At 40.6% G+C, this 14,735-nt stretch overlaps 1 protein-coding gene across 1 annotated transcript; it reads left to right on the plus strand.

Annotated features, from left to right (window-relative positions):
• The first annotated feature begins 393 nt into the window (after nucleotides 1–393).
• On the plus strand, nucleotides 394–687 carry LOC101604684 (metallothionein-2-like). Its single transcript, XM_004665789.3, has one exon. It carries the CDS (start codon nucleotides 394–396, stop codon nucleotides 685–687), a length of 294 nt encoding a protein of 97 aa, XP_004665846.3.
• The last annotated feature ends 14,048 nt before the right edge of the window (nucleotides 688–14,735 follow it).

A 14,735-nucleotide genomic window follows, 5' to 3' on the forward strand; every position in this document is an offset into this window, starting at 1 on the left:
TGATAATAATACTGTATGAGAGCACATCCTCTGTCTACCTCCTTCACTGAGGGAATCACAGAACTTGGAACCCACCAGAGTGGACAGCACAGCCTACATGAGTAATAAAAACCAGGCAATCATGTTATGAAAGAATGACAGGACTAAACAGTCATTTTGAGGTCACATTTGAAAAGTGTATTAAACTGTTTAACCCAAATTAAGAGATCAAAACACATGTCTCAAATTCTCATAATTAGATTACATGGGTTAAATATTTTTTTTAAAAAAAGAGAAAGCACAAAATTGAGTAAAAATACTATATAATTTTCTAAGTGATAGATAGGAGAAAAATAAGGCGTCAGAATCCAAATAACAGCCAAACATTTCACGAATAATGAATACAAATGTTAGATGTCAGATGAAATACAACTGTTAAGAAAGAAATTAAGACCACTGTTCTGGAAGCCCGTCGGCCTCTCCGATGCTTGCTCCGCACCTCCAGTCTCACCGCCGCTCAAAGTGGACCCCAACTGCTCTCACGCCGCTGGTGGCTCCTGCACCTGCTGTGGCTCCTGCACCTGTACAGAGTGCAAGTGCACCTCCTGCAAGAAAACCTGCTGTACCTGCTGTCCTGCGGGCTGTGCCAAGGGTGCCCAGGGCTGTGTCTGCAAGGAGGCTTCCAACAAGTGCACCTGCTGTGCCTGATGTTGGGACAGCCCAGCTCCCATGTGTAAATAATATGAACCCGGATTTGTCAATGACCCTCATTTTTATGCTTTAAAAGGATTTTAATTTCTTTTTTTTTTTTCAGAGTCAAGTCATTGACTTTTATTATGATGCACATCATTTATAGAAAAGGGGACAAGGTGGTACCATGGAATCCTATATCCTAGAAGTTAGACTAAAAGGTGGACCCCTCAAGAGGACCTTATGGGGAGCACCTGAATTGAAGAGCCCTACAGAGGGTGAGACAAAGCCTAGCTTTAAATTTCTCTGGTTTCTCTTTCTTCTCTGACTTTTCCTTTTTTTTTTTTTTTTTAATTTTTTATTTTATTTGAGAGCGACAGACACAGAGAGAAAGACAGATAGAGGGAGAGAGAGAGAGAGAATGGGCGCGCCAGGGCTTCCAGCCTCTGCAAACGAACTCCAGACGCGTGCGCCCCCTTGTGCATCTGGCTAACGTGGGACCTGGGGAACCGAGCCTCGAACCGGGGTCCTTAGGCTTCACAGGCAAGCGCTTAACCGCTACGCCATCTCTCCAGCCCTGACTTTTCCTTTTTTCTTTTCCCATGTCACTGGCCTGTAATTCCCTGTACCAGGATGTGGTTTACGTCCGCAATGAGCTGTTGATCAGAAAAACCTACTAGACCTTCCAAAACAAACAAGACAGACTTCTGTCAGAGGACTTGATTACCCACCAGAGGTTAATGGTGAGACCCTACTGTTGAAGACACCAGACACTGTCAGCATGGACCATGGAGAGACCTAGTTGGAATCCGGAATAGAGCCAGTCCTCAGACAATGAGCCCATCTAGTGCTGGAAGGTTCTACATGAGCTACCAGGGGAAATTGGACAACATCTGTTTGAGCAACTCAAAGTCTAAGTCTCTAGTCAGAAGCAAACAACCTGACGTGATGCTCACACAAGTGCAATAGTGGCACACAGCCATTGTGGATAACCAACTGCTCTTGGATTGGCTAACAGATCCACTCAGTGAAAAAGAAACCATATCTGGAACTGGGAAACAAGTCAGAATCATATTCAGATAATGATTTTGCTTTCCATTGTCAAGCACCCAGTAATCTTGGCAATACGAAGGTCTACACCCTTTAACCTATCTCTAAATTAATCATGGTTATCCCATTTAACTGGTTCTGACTTCACTCTCCATTGGAGAATCTGCTTCCATTTTTCAGATGGAAGCTGGACCTGAGGAGATAAATGACCCAGCACATTCCACCCCATCTCCAGCTGAAACCACAGAGGAATTAGGGAAATGAGCAAGAGTTCTACTTTCTTAGTGAATCAGATATCAGCACAAGGGTGAAGGAGATAGACACTGAGGACACTCAATACCTACAAAACCAGAGAGCCAGAGGCTCCTAAAAGCCTATCACTGAAGTATATTTAAAAGAGACCCAACATGGCTCAGAGAATTTTGCTGAAGAGGGGATGAAAAGATTGTTAGAACCACATGTTGGGACATTTTGCACAGAGGCATTGTCTCTCCCCATAACTGACTGTTGCCCCCATAATTCATGACCTACAATCCCCATGGGGTTGACCTGCAACCCCAATGAGGAAGACCTTTTCAGAAAAGGGGCAGGGAGAAAGGAAAGGATGGTACCAACAGACGTTGTTTACATATTAAATATGTCCATATCCAATAAAAATACATTTAAAAAGATATTCTTGTGTATGTCTTGAGGTGGCAAAGATGGTGAAATAAAAAAAGTGCTATGAGTACCACAATAATAGTCATAGTAATAAGCATTAAAAAGGATGTGAGGGAAAACATTTTGATTAATGTCAATGTAAATATAAATCATAAAAGAGTTCAGATTGATCTACCAAATTTAAAGCTTGGAGTACTCTTTAACTCTGCAATTCCACTTGAAGAAATTTGCTTTATAAAATGCTTGTACAAAAAAAATTTTGAATATTGATACTCATTAACAGAGATGTAATGGAGAAAAAAATGGAAGCTAAATCATACTGTGTTCATGGTGTTTTCATAGAGCATATTTGAATTTTAATGTAATCAAATACATTAATCTGTTCCATTTTAATTTGCTTTTATGACTTGCTGAAGAAATCCTCCTATGCTTTGACATCATAAAAATAGTTTGTTTTCTCCTAAGAGTTGTAAAGTTTAACTTTTCAAATTGTGGCACTTAAACCCCTTGGACTTTAATCTGGGGCATGGAGTGAAGTGAGGTTTCAGTTACATTCTTTTTGACATGAAAAAGCAACAGTTCAAACATCAAATATTAACTAAAACCCATGCTTACCACACTAATTGGTAAATTTGTCTCTTGCGACACACCAAATTTCTATCAATGTGTAATTCTTTTTCTCAATATTGTATTCTAGCCTGCAGTTTTAGTGACCCCAAAATTATAAAACAGGGTTAAAATAACTATTTGTAGTTTGTCACTTAGTTTTCACTTGACAGTTTAAAGGTACTATTGTTCCATGATATTCATCACCTATCATTTCAAAGATGATTTGCCGTCATTGGCTTGACATTGGTGCCTTGTAGAATTAGACTTTCTAGTAGTTTCTAGAATTTCCATCTCCATCCTTTTTTTCATCCCTCATCTTTATCCAATAGATGATTTTCATTTCACTATGTAATATGTAGGTATGTATGGATTTGTCAAATCTGTGTTAATTTTCTTTGCCTTGAGAACCTGTTTTCCTTCAGCTTAGTGAATTCCTTTGCTTTTGTCACTTCATGGTGTGTTTGGCTAATATTCCCTGTCCTTTTCTTGTGGCAATAGACATATGTTCAAGCCCTTAAATTTATCTTCTATGCCTCTCATTCACTATTCCATATTTCTTCTTTTTATTTTTTTAAAATTTTTATTTATTTATTTGAGAGCGACAGACACAGAGAGAAAGACAGATAGAGGAAGAGAGAGAATGGGCGCCCCAGGGCTTCCAGCCTCTGCAAACGAACTCCAGACGCGTGCGCCCCCTTGTGCATCTGGCTAACGTGGGACCTGGGGAACTGAGCCTCGAACCGGGGTCCTTAGGCTTCACAGGCAAGCGCTTAACCGCTAAGCCATCTCTCCAGCCCTGATTTATTCTTTTAGACTTATTTGTTAGAGATGATTTAGGTTCTCAGCAAAATTGATCAGAAGAACAGTGATTTCCCATGCCCTCTCCTCTACATGACCAGCTTCTCCACTGCCAATAGATCCGTGCTACATCTGTGGAACCTACATCAACATGCCATTATCACCCAGAGTGTACAGCTGAGCCCCACCTGATCTTGCACACCCTGTGAGCTTGCACAACTGTATTATGACACATATCTGCTACTATCATGTCACACACATCCTTTAACTTATTTTTGAGGCAAACCCAACAGGCTGGATGTTAGGAATCATTTTTAATATACTATTTTACATTAATTACATCTTATATAAAAATTTCATACATTTGTATTGATTTTAATGTAAAAGTGACAGTTGTCTTTACAAATACTATACAGCTCAAAACACAAAAGTCAAACATCTCAACTGAGATGCCAGAAAGTCTATTAACTTTGATCCTTAGAGACTCAATGTACAGTTACTTATTTCTAAAACATGATGAAAGGAAACATTTCCATTTCAAAAAGGTGTAGAAAGGAAATACTGAAACAATATAATTGGGGAAATAAAGACAAATGTCAAATATTACAGCTTTACCTTGGGAACATTAGCAGAAAAGAACAGAAAAGAAAGAAAAAAAAAAATCACCTGGTCTCCAAACTTAATCCCTCCATCCCTGAATGCTACCTTTATGGGGAAATGAAAATATGTTAGCATGAGCAGCACTCCTTGGTAGCAATTCCCAGAAAATCAAAGAAGTTACACCGACATGTTTTTCCTATTCACAGCTCCATTTTATTTATTTATTTTTGTTTATTTTATTTGAGAGCGATAGACATAGAGAGAAAGAGGCAGATAGAGATAGAGAGAGAGAGAGAATGGGTGTGCAAGGGCCTCCAGCCACTGCAAACGAACTCCAGATGCGTGCTCCCCCTTGTGCATCTGGCCTTTTTTGTTTGTTTTTGTTTTTGTTTTTGTTTTTCAAGGCAGTGTCTCACTCTAGCCCAGGCTGACCTGGAATTCAGTCTTGTGAGAGAACAAGAACAAGAAAGGAGAGAGAGAGAAAAAAAAAGAAATAGAGAGAGAGAATTGGCCTACCAGGGCCTCTAGCCACTGCACTCAAACTCCAGACTCGTGTGCCGCCTTGTGCACGTGTGCGGCCTTGCACACTTGCGTCATTTTGTGTATCTGGCTTACATGGGACTTGAAGAGTCGAACATGGGTCCTTAGGCTTCGCTGGTAAGCACCTTAACCACTATGCCATTTCTCCAGCCCCATTTAACTTTTAAAATCTAAGGATGATTTTAATTTAATTTCAAGATTCGTAATCAGATCCATTTAATGTTTTCTATTCCTTATCTTATTTCTTCCTCTTTTTTCATAGTGTCTTATTTTTTAAACGGATGTTAACCTGAGTTATTTTCCCAAGAGGTGAAATTAACATTTCAAATCATTCTTATTTATTCTAATTATTTTATACTACTTAGATTTATCTAAACGGAATTAACTTTGCTTCTTAATATCTATTAGTATTTATTCTTTCTTTTTTAAAAGTTAACAATATGATTACTTTTAAATATTTACTTGTTTGCTTATGTATTTGTTTGAGAAAGAGGAAAGAAAGGAAGAGAGAGGGAAAATAGGTACACCAGGGTCTCCTGCCACTGTAAACAAATTTCAGATACATGTACCACTTTGTGCATCTGGCTCTACATGGGTACTGGAGAATCAAACCCAAGATGTCAGGCTTTGCAAGCAAGTGCCTTTAATCACTGAGCCATCTCTTCAACCCCATTATCATTATCATTATTATTGTTATTTTAAATTCACTTTTAAAGTAACAAGAATCCTTATAACATACATTGTTTTGTTTGATTCTCTATGCTCTTGATCTCCTGTTTCCTCTTCCCTACTGTTACTATTTACCCCAGCATTTCCCACTGTATGTGGTCTATTACCTTCCCCCACACCCATTCCTTAAAACCTCTTGTTTATCATCTCATGGACCCCTTCCTATCTATGCATTTCCACTTGAAGGCCAAATATTTATGTACTGTAGCGAAGGTTTTTCAAGGGTAGAAACATGTGCTTTTGAATTTATCATACAGATGATCTTTTTTGGAAATCTTGCTCATAATATACTTTTTTATGTTGCAAATGATATTTCATAAAAATGGGAATAGATCTAGAATAAAGATAATTAACCGTTCTGGTTTAATGGCAAATTTCACACATTTTGTAGTCCTCCTTTAAAGACTGGATAAAAATGGCCCTGTGGAAATATGCAAACAATTGTCAGAGAAAGAATATAAAAAATTCAGCTTCTTCCTAAATTCATTGCGGCCATTATGTTCTTGGGGTCAGTTAAGTTAGAAACTTGTCACATTAGTGGACAGGTCCTTGTATATACAGAGACTTTTTCACAGGTCCATTTATTTTCGCAATCATCATCATATTTCAAAGCTATTTGCATTTTTGGTGTTTTATTCACGGATGAGCTAAACTCTCTAAAATAAGAAACTATATTGGGATAGTTGGCATAACTTTCCAATCACTCACAGACATTAAAATCAAAAGAGTTGGAGTAATTGCTAATTTTTCCCAAGTTTTGTACATGCATTCTTGAATTGAGATTGCAATAGCTTAGAAATGTACTAAAATCCAACAAAACATTTAAACAAAAAGAAGTATGACTATTTCATTGGACATACACTTTAAATAAAAATTATTTTCCTTGAAGTAAAAGCAAAAAGGGAAAAAAGTGCAAAGAAAATCCATTTTAGAAATTGATGGAAAGGCTGGTTAAAGATGGCAAAATTAAATTGGAATCTTTACCTTTCAAAAATAGCAAATGATAGAAAGATGTTATTTGTGACAAAATGTAAAAATCCACACAATGAACGAGGGTAGATGAGGAGACCATTAGGACAACGTTTTGGAAGCTGGAGCGAAGCAGAAGAAATGACGGACTAATTAGACCTGACAATGTTGAATGCCAAGTTGACAAGAGAAGTGGGAAACCAATCCAATGTGCAATGTAGAATCCCCAAATCTCAGGGCGCCAGGTCCTCTGGGGTGTGAGCAGTATTCCAAAATAGGAGAAATGTCTGAATAGCTATTTAAAGATCATTTTAGAACCGTCCACACTCCAGCAAGATAATTGAGATTTGTTCTCTGGAAAGAGCATTTAGGGAATGAGGTAACAGGCACTGGGGAGTGAGGGGGTAACAACTCATCCAGGGTGTAGACAGCATCTCTTGCTCTGTGTTAAAACAGCCAGATTTATTCCTTAATTTGGATTTCAGAACATTGAAAGTTAAGGTTATATCTCTCACCAACCCCCAACCCAGGGTACAAAGCATGGAAATCTTCCTCTATGAAATCTGACCCGGGGGCTAGACTGACAAAAGCTAAACAACAAAATAAAACCTAAAGAGTAGAAGAAGATCAAGAATCTCACAGTAAAGGTCTAAACTGGGTCACTCCGTTGAGAAGGGCCCAAGTCCTCTCCATGCAATAAACCTTCTTCAAATGCTTTTTACATGTGTCTACAATGTATCTGGGGAAAACCCCAAGAAGAACATTAGATATGAAAATGGATCAGTAGAAAAATCAACTCAAAGAGGCTAGTGAATTTCTAAGGAGGTGAAAATTTCAAAAATAATTACCAATATCTTCTTGTGTTTTATTATGGACATATGTACTATGGTACTATCCTTTCCCTCATCCCTGGCCCCATTCAGCTGGGGACCCCCCTCAGTGGGGTTGCAGGTATTCCCCAAGGGATTGTGGGTTATGCATTGTGGGGAGGAGCAGTCAGTTCTTGTGGGAAGGCAGTGCCTCTAGGCGTGAAATCCCAACCTGTGGCTCTTGCAATCTTTCTACCCCCTTTTCTGTAAAATTCCCTGAACTGTGGTAGGTGTGTTTTGGGGCTACTTCAGTGATGAAACTGCTAGATCTCTGATCTGGTAGATGTTGAGTATTCTCAGCCTTGGTGTGTAACCAGTAGCTTTCTGATTCCTTAAGAGACCCACTCGGTGCAAAGGAACCCATTTGTGGAATTGGGAACCAGGTGAGAAACCATTGGAGACAAAGATTATGTTCTCCAATGTCAAACTTCTGCTAGTCTTTGGCTGAGAGAGGGGTTACATACATTAACTTCTCCCAAAATTAATAACGCTTATCCTATTTAGCCTATGCTGACTGCACTCTCTGTTGGAGAATCTGTTCCCCCACCCCAGAAGGTAGCATGATCCAAGGAGATAAACTACCCCTTGCACTTCAGCCAAGCCCCAGCTGAAACCACAGAGGAATTGGGGAGATGAGCAAAAGTGCAGCTTCCATGCTGACCCTGACACTCAGTGACAGGGTGAAGGAGACCAACATCTTCTAAGACACAGAAAATGCCATTACTTCCACGAAACAATTTTTGGATATCAAAGGTAGCTAGATGACAGGTAGATAGATGATAGGTAGATATGTAGGTAGGTAGATGATAGATTGAAAGACTGATAGGTAAGTACCCAGAGTAAAAACACATGTTTTAGAAATGGCAAAAGAAACATGACAGTAGCAAAAGGAAACCTGGAAGAGGGCTTGGAAATAGATTGGAACGAATGAGCAGTAAGTGCAAGAAGAGGGCAGAGATGGGAGGCACAGAAACATGAAAATACAAAGCATATATTCAAGGTAAGAATAGGTGATCAGGGCTGGAGAGATGGCTTAGCGGTTAAGCGCTTGCCTGTGAAGCCTAAGGACCCCGGTTCGAGGCTCGGTTCCCCAGGTCCCACGTTAGCCAGATGCACAAGGGGGCGCACGCGTCTGGAGTTTGTTTGCAGAGGCTGGAAGCCCTGGCACGCCCATTCTCTCTCTCTTCCTCTATCTGTCTTTCTCTCTGTGTCTGTCGCTCTCAAATAAATAAATTAAAAAAAAAAAAAAGACTAGGTGATCATATCATCTGAATCTTAATATCTCCAAATGAGAGATTAAATCATACAACCTCAAAGATGTGAATCAGAAACATAGTGTTCTACAATGAGAGTGTATGAATTTAAAAGTTGTATCAAGAACAATGGTCAAAACCACACATCAAGGCAGATCCTTGTGAAATAAAACAAGGGGGAAAAATAAGATTCAGAGCAACAGAAATAGGTCAGCAGGTAAAGGCGCAGCCTGCTTTCAACACCTGATGGCCCAGGTTCAAGTCCAGAGTATCCATGTAAAGCCAGATGCTCAAAGTGTTACATCCATCTGGAGTTCATTACAAGAGGTCCTGGCATGCCCGAATGGGTCTCGGTCTCTTTCTCTCTTTCTCGCTCTCTCTAGTAAATATAATGAAAAAAGATTCAAAAACAAGTCCAGAGGGTACGCTGGTTTAAGGCTCTTCAGACCTTATGTGAGCATTACCACTTGGGTATTCTGTGGCTTTACCAAGTCCCCACATGCCCCGAGTACCTCATCTGTCTCCAGCGTTAGAAGCTGGTCAGCTTCCAGAACTGTCTTCTTCTCAGAAGGAAACAGAGTTTCCAGATGGGCAACTAGATAGCAAAATGCAGTAAAGATCAGAATGTTCTACCTTCAGTTTCCAGAGCTGTCTTCAATCTTGATTCCAGAATAGAGCTTTGTCTGAAGTGACCACCACAGCCATGAGGCTGATTACTCCAATGGCCCCAATCCACTGACCAGGGCTTGTTCAGAGCCCAGGATTTCACCTATAATACCCGTCAGATCTTCAGCTCCTCATCCTATGGCAGCAGCTGACACCCTGATCACTTCTCCATCTAGGCAGCAGCCATGGACTCTAGAAAACTCAGGCAGCTGATGTGGGGGACAGGAGCTATCAAGATGTAAGCATTTTCTTGCCAGCTCTGCACAATCTCTCTTCCAGACCATACTTTTCCTTACTCTCACTTTTAGCATCGCCCTTCCTGCCCAGATGAACCTTGCCTGTTCATCAAAAAACATAGTCATTAGGTGCCCTTTTTTCTTTAATCTAACCTCGCATTAGCAAATCTTGGATTATATTTTTTTTATTCCTTTAAGCCTCTGAGAACCTTTCTTCACTATGTTGAAAATAAGCATTGCTGACAAGTTATCCAAGAATGATTTGGGTACACAGGAGTCCTCAAATATTTTTCATTTACATAGTGCATTGATTGAGGTAGAAATTTGTCCATGTAAATTCTTTCTGCATTGAATTACCCTTTCTATAATGTTACTTCCCCCCAAAATAATTTTTCTTTCTTTTTAAAAAAATTCCCTAGAACATGATTTCACTGGCCCAGAAAGAAGAAACAAAAACATTGCACTTCAAAATCAAACGCTAAAGAGAAGAGGACATTGCTAAAGTCAATTATCACTCTTGCCTGAGGGTATGTCTAATAGAGTTGACCTGTAACCAACACTTCTTTTGAAATTTGTCATAAAAATATACACAGAGAGAGTTGGGAAATGGCTCAGGGGTAAGAGTGTTTGCTCTACAAACATAAAGACCAGTTTGATTCCAAGCACCTACTTAAAAAACTGATGTGGCCACACATGCCTTTAATCCCAGTGCTGAAGGGGTACAGAGACAGGAGGACTCTGGAAGTTCACTCGTCAGCCAATCTGACCAAAAAAAGTGTCAGCTCCAAGTTCAATGAGAAATGCTGTCTCGAGGAAATAAAGAGGAAGAAAAATAGAGGAGGACACCAAAGGTTCTCCTCTGGTCCCTGTGCACACACACACAGGTGTCTGCACATCTGCACACATCTGTGAATACACATGCACATCAACACTGTATTAAATAAAAAATGCACACACATTGCAGCTAAAGTCATTCTTTTAAAAAACTATTTACTTATTTTCTAGCAGAAAAATAGGGAGGGAGAGAGAGAGAGAGAGTGGGTACATCAGAGCCTCCAACCACTGCAAATGAACTCCAGATACATGTGCCACATTGTGCATCTGGCTTTATGTGGGTGCTGGGGAATTCAACCTAGGTCATTAGGCTTTGAAGGTAAGTGCCTTAACTACTGACCAATCTCTCCAGGTCCCAAAGTCATTCTTCTTAATTTTTTTTTTTAAATTTAATTTAATTTATTTATTTGAGAGTGACAGACAGAGAGAGAAAGAGGGAGAGGGAGAGAGAAAGAGAGCGAGAGCGAGCATGCCAGGGCTTCTAGCCACTGCAAGCGAACTGCAGATGCATGCGCCCCCTTGTGCATTCTGGCTTACGTGGGTCCTGGGGAGTCAAGCCTTGAATCGGGGTCCTTAGGCTTCACAGGCAAGCGCTTAACCACTAAGCCATCTCTCCAGCCCTCATTCTTTTTTTAAAAATATATTTATTTATTTAAGAAAGAGAGAAAGAGAGAGGCAGATAGAAAGGGAATGAATGTGCCAGGGCCTCCAGCCATTGTATATGAACTCTAAACGCATGAACCACCTTGTGCTTGTGGCTTACAAGGGTCCTGGGGGAGTTGATCAGTTGAGTCTTTTGGCTTTGCAGGAGAGCAACTTAACCACTAAGCCATCTCTCCAGTCCCTAAAATCATTCTTAATAGATCTCTGCATATAGTTAGGTATATGTGAATCACAATGTTAGAAAACTTCATACTAAGATATTGCAAAAATTTTAGAAAAGAGCTCAGATTTGTTCCATGGTGCCCACCAGTGGTCACCAGTACATTTTCTCTTACCTGAGAAAGTCTCACCTTTCTCTCTTTCCATCTCTTGGAAGCTTGAGTTTCAGGTGATGTTGGGATTGTACCACAGAGCCAGAGGATTGGCTGGACATTGTTTCCCAGTTAAGATCCCAGGGACACTGGCTTCACAGTTGGCCAGTCCTTCCTCTTGGGTCCTGTCCACTCCTGTTCTTCTGCCTTTTAGGGTTAACCTCTATGTTTCTGCTAAAGTTTCACATTCAGTTGTAACTGCTTGTGGCCAAACAGTCATGGTCAGGTCAGCTGCCAATCAAGCTCCTGTAAGAGAGACTGGAAGAATTTGGGCACATGTGTGCTCAGGGACAATATGTAGAGCTTCCGTTTTCCTCTTAAATAGCAAAATCAGCTATCCTGCAAGTGTCCCAGGGACCACGTTTGCGCATTGAATGAAGCTGTTACTTTCAGTGAACGTGGGTTGGCAAAAGCACTTTTTACCACTTCTCAAACATTGGCAATCTTTGTTATTTCAAAGGGAGCTTAGAAAAGAAGAGGTTTGCTTTGACGGCATTAAATATAAACAATCAATATAAAAACAGAGATGATTATATGGAAACATGTCTGTAGTTCCAACCAGTTGCAGACTGCAAGAAAATAAGGCTGTCAGTGTCTGATGACTTGCTTTAAATACAGTCTTAACTATTCCAGAGCATGTCATTAGAGAGAAAGTCATTTCTAGACTTTCCTTCGTTCACTCTACAAACAAGCTCAAGTATTTCAACACATGGCTTCAACAAGACAGAGCTTACAATGTTGACCATGTGGAAGGTTGTAAATTCGAGGTGTAGGAAGGCACCAAGTCTTTGAAGTTTAGAATTGATCACTTCCCCACTCAAAAGATCTTGTTTAGATGCATTTCCATCATGGGCAGATGTAGCAGTTACCTTCTTATTGATAGGACAAAAGAAGCTGATGGGGGTAAGGAGGGCTGGAGAGATGGCTTAACAGGTAAGGTGCTTGCCTCCAAAACCAAAGGCCCTTGGTTTGATTCCCCAGGACCCACATAAGCCAGATACACAAGGGGTGCATGTGTCTAGAGTTCGTTTGCAGTGGCTAGAGGCCTTTGTATGCCCAGTCTCTCTCTCCCCCCAACCTCCACTCTCAGCCTGGTTCCTTCTCTCAAATAAGTAAATAAAAATATTTGATCCGCTTTATAAAAAAGAAAGCAGCTGATGGGAGGAAAGGGTTTATTTTACTTCCGCTCGCAGTCTCAAAGGGAGGTGTCATGATGGCATGGCAGAGCAGAGGCTGGACATCACATCTTGCTACAGGACCAGGCAGGAAGCAGCAAGAGAGCACGCTGAGCTCTGGCAAGGAGGGCTGGGGCTATACCACCCCCAAGCCCATCCTGAGCAACCCACTGCCTTCCACATGACTCTATCTCTCAAATTTACCACCATCAGGGATTGAGTGTGAGGCTCAATCACAAACACACAAGGCTATGGAGGGCGTTTCACATTCAAACCACCACAGCAGATGTGAGATGTTTTGTAAGGTTGTTGGATTCATGCATCAGTTGACAAGAGTTTTGCCAGAAAAACAGCATTTTTTTTTTTTTTTTTGTGTGTGTGTGTGTGTGTGTGTGTGTGATCTCCTTCTGTCATGTCCTGAATGCAAGTGCCAGAGTGTTTCCAGGAGTCACCATCTTTCTTTGTTGTTGTATTTCTACATAATTGGGTCTGTAAAAGTAACTATGACCAATTAACATTGATTTAATGAAAAAATGTGAAACTCAAACTTTGTATTTTTTAATTAATTAATTTATTTATTTGAGAGGTACAGACAGAGAAAGAGGGAGAGACAGGCAGAGAGAGAATGGGCGCACCAGGACCTCCAGCCACTGCAAACAAACTCTAGACGCATGCGCCCCCTCGTGCATCTGGCTAACGTGGGTCTTGGGGAATGGAGCCTCAAACCAGGGTTCTTCGGCTTCACAGGCAAGCGCTTAACCGCTAAGCCATCTCTCCAGTTCCCCAAAGTTTGTATTTTTTAATATTTTGTTTTTATTTATTTATTTTATAGAGAAAGAGGGACAAAGAGTGAGAGAATGGGTGTGCCAGGTCCTCCAGCCACCGCAAATGAACTCCAGACAGGTGAGCCCCCTTGTGCATCTGGCTAGCACGGGTCCTTTGGCTTTGCAGGCATACACCTTAGGCACTAAGCCATCCCTCCAGCGCTGTATTTTTAATTTACTTAATCTACACAGTAACCAGTACTGATGTCTGGATTGATAGACAACATATGTAATACACACATACATACACTGGCGCTATCAGAACCGTCCCGTCTTTGTGGCATAACCCAGCCCAACACGTGTAGCGATGCTTGCATGAGCAAACCTACTGTGCTGCCACTTAATAAAAGCAAAGCAACACAGTGACATACAGGACCGCAGAGGGTGGAGGTAAGAGGTGACTTGCTGGTTCATATATTTGCTACACATACATTTGACTGTTAGAGGGTATACTCTCTACTCACTGAAAAGGCTACCATGACACAGAATGTCATGCTGTCCCAGCAGCAGCCTCGTACGTCTCTCGCGTTGGCAGCGGTCTCGTTTGCATCCAGGGACCATGTCGTGGGTTTGACCTAGGCCTTGTAGACTTGAGCAATGTTCTGTTAAGGTCTCACAGTGATGGCATTCCCTAACAATGCATTTCTCAGACAATATCTCCATTGTTAAATGATGGCATGGCTGGAGCCTTTATGTCAACTATGCGTAGGATATTAAGGAAATTTATATGAGCAAACAAAATACAGTAGATTTGAAAAGTTGATCCAAACTTTTAACCCACTATGCATGCAGATCACAGGGATAGTTCAGAAGTCATGACATTCCTGAAACTCAACTACTGTCAATTGGAAAACTGATTGCTTTTTGTTTCTGACAACTTCCATAGTTTTCTCAAAAAGGTATTTTTAGTTATATGCTTTTTTCCAAGAATGCTAATATATGAGTGTTACTTGTCACCTATTGTGCATGTGTACCATTACTTCCTAACCAAAAAAGCATGTAAAAAGGCATTTAAAGAGAACCCCAATGTAAAAATACCCTCTGCTGCTCTTCCACCCTATCACACTGGGCAATCATGGGTTATCTTAAGGAGAGCACTTCAGATATTACCTCAGCCATGAGATATTTAAGCTTGCTTGGTTGCATTCTCCTGGGTTTAGTGACACATTCGTCAACAAAGAATTATATAGAGAAGAACATGAAAGTTAGCATAGAAGATC

This window comes from Jaculus jaculus, chromosome 12, assembly GCF_020740685.1.
Source record: "Jaculus jaculus isolate mJacJac1 chromosome 12, mJacJac1.mat.Y.cur, whole genome shotgun sequence".
NCBI lineage: Eukaryota > Metazoa > Chordata > Mammalia > Rodentia > Dipodidae > Jaculus > Jaculus jaculus.

Excerpts from the sequence above, each read along its gene's own strand:
- LOC101604684 (XM_004665789.3), top strand. The coding sequence starts at position 394 with ATGTCAGATGAAATACAACTGTTAAGAAAGAAATTAAGACCACTGTTC.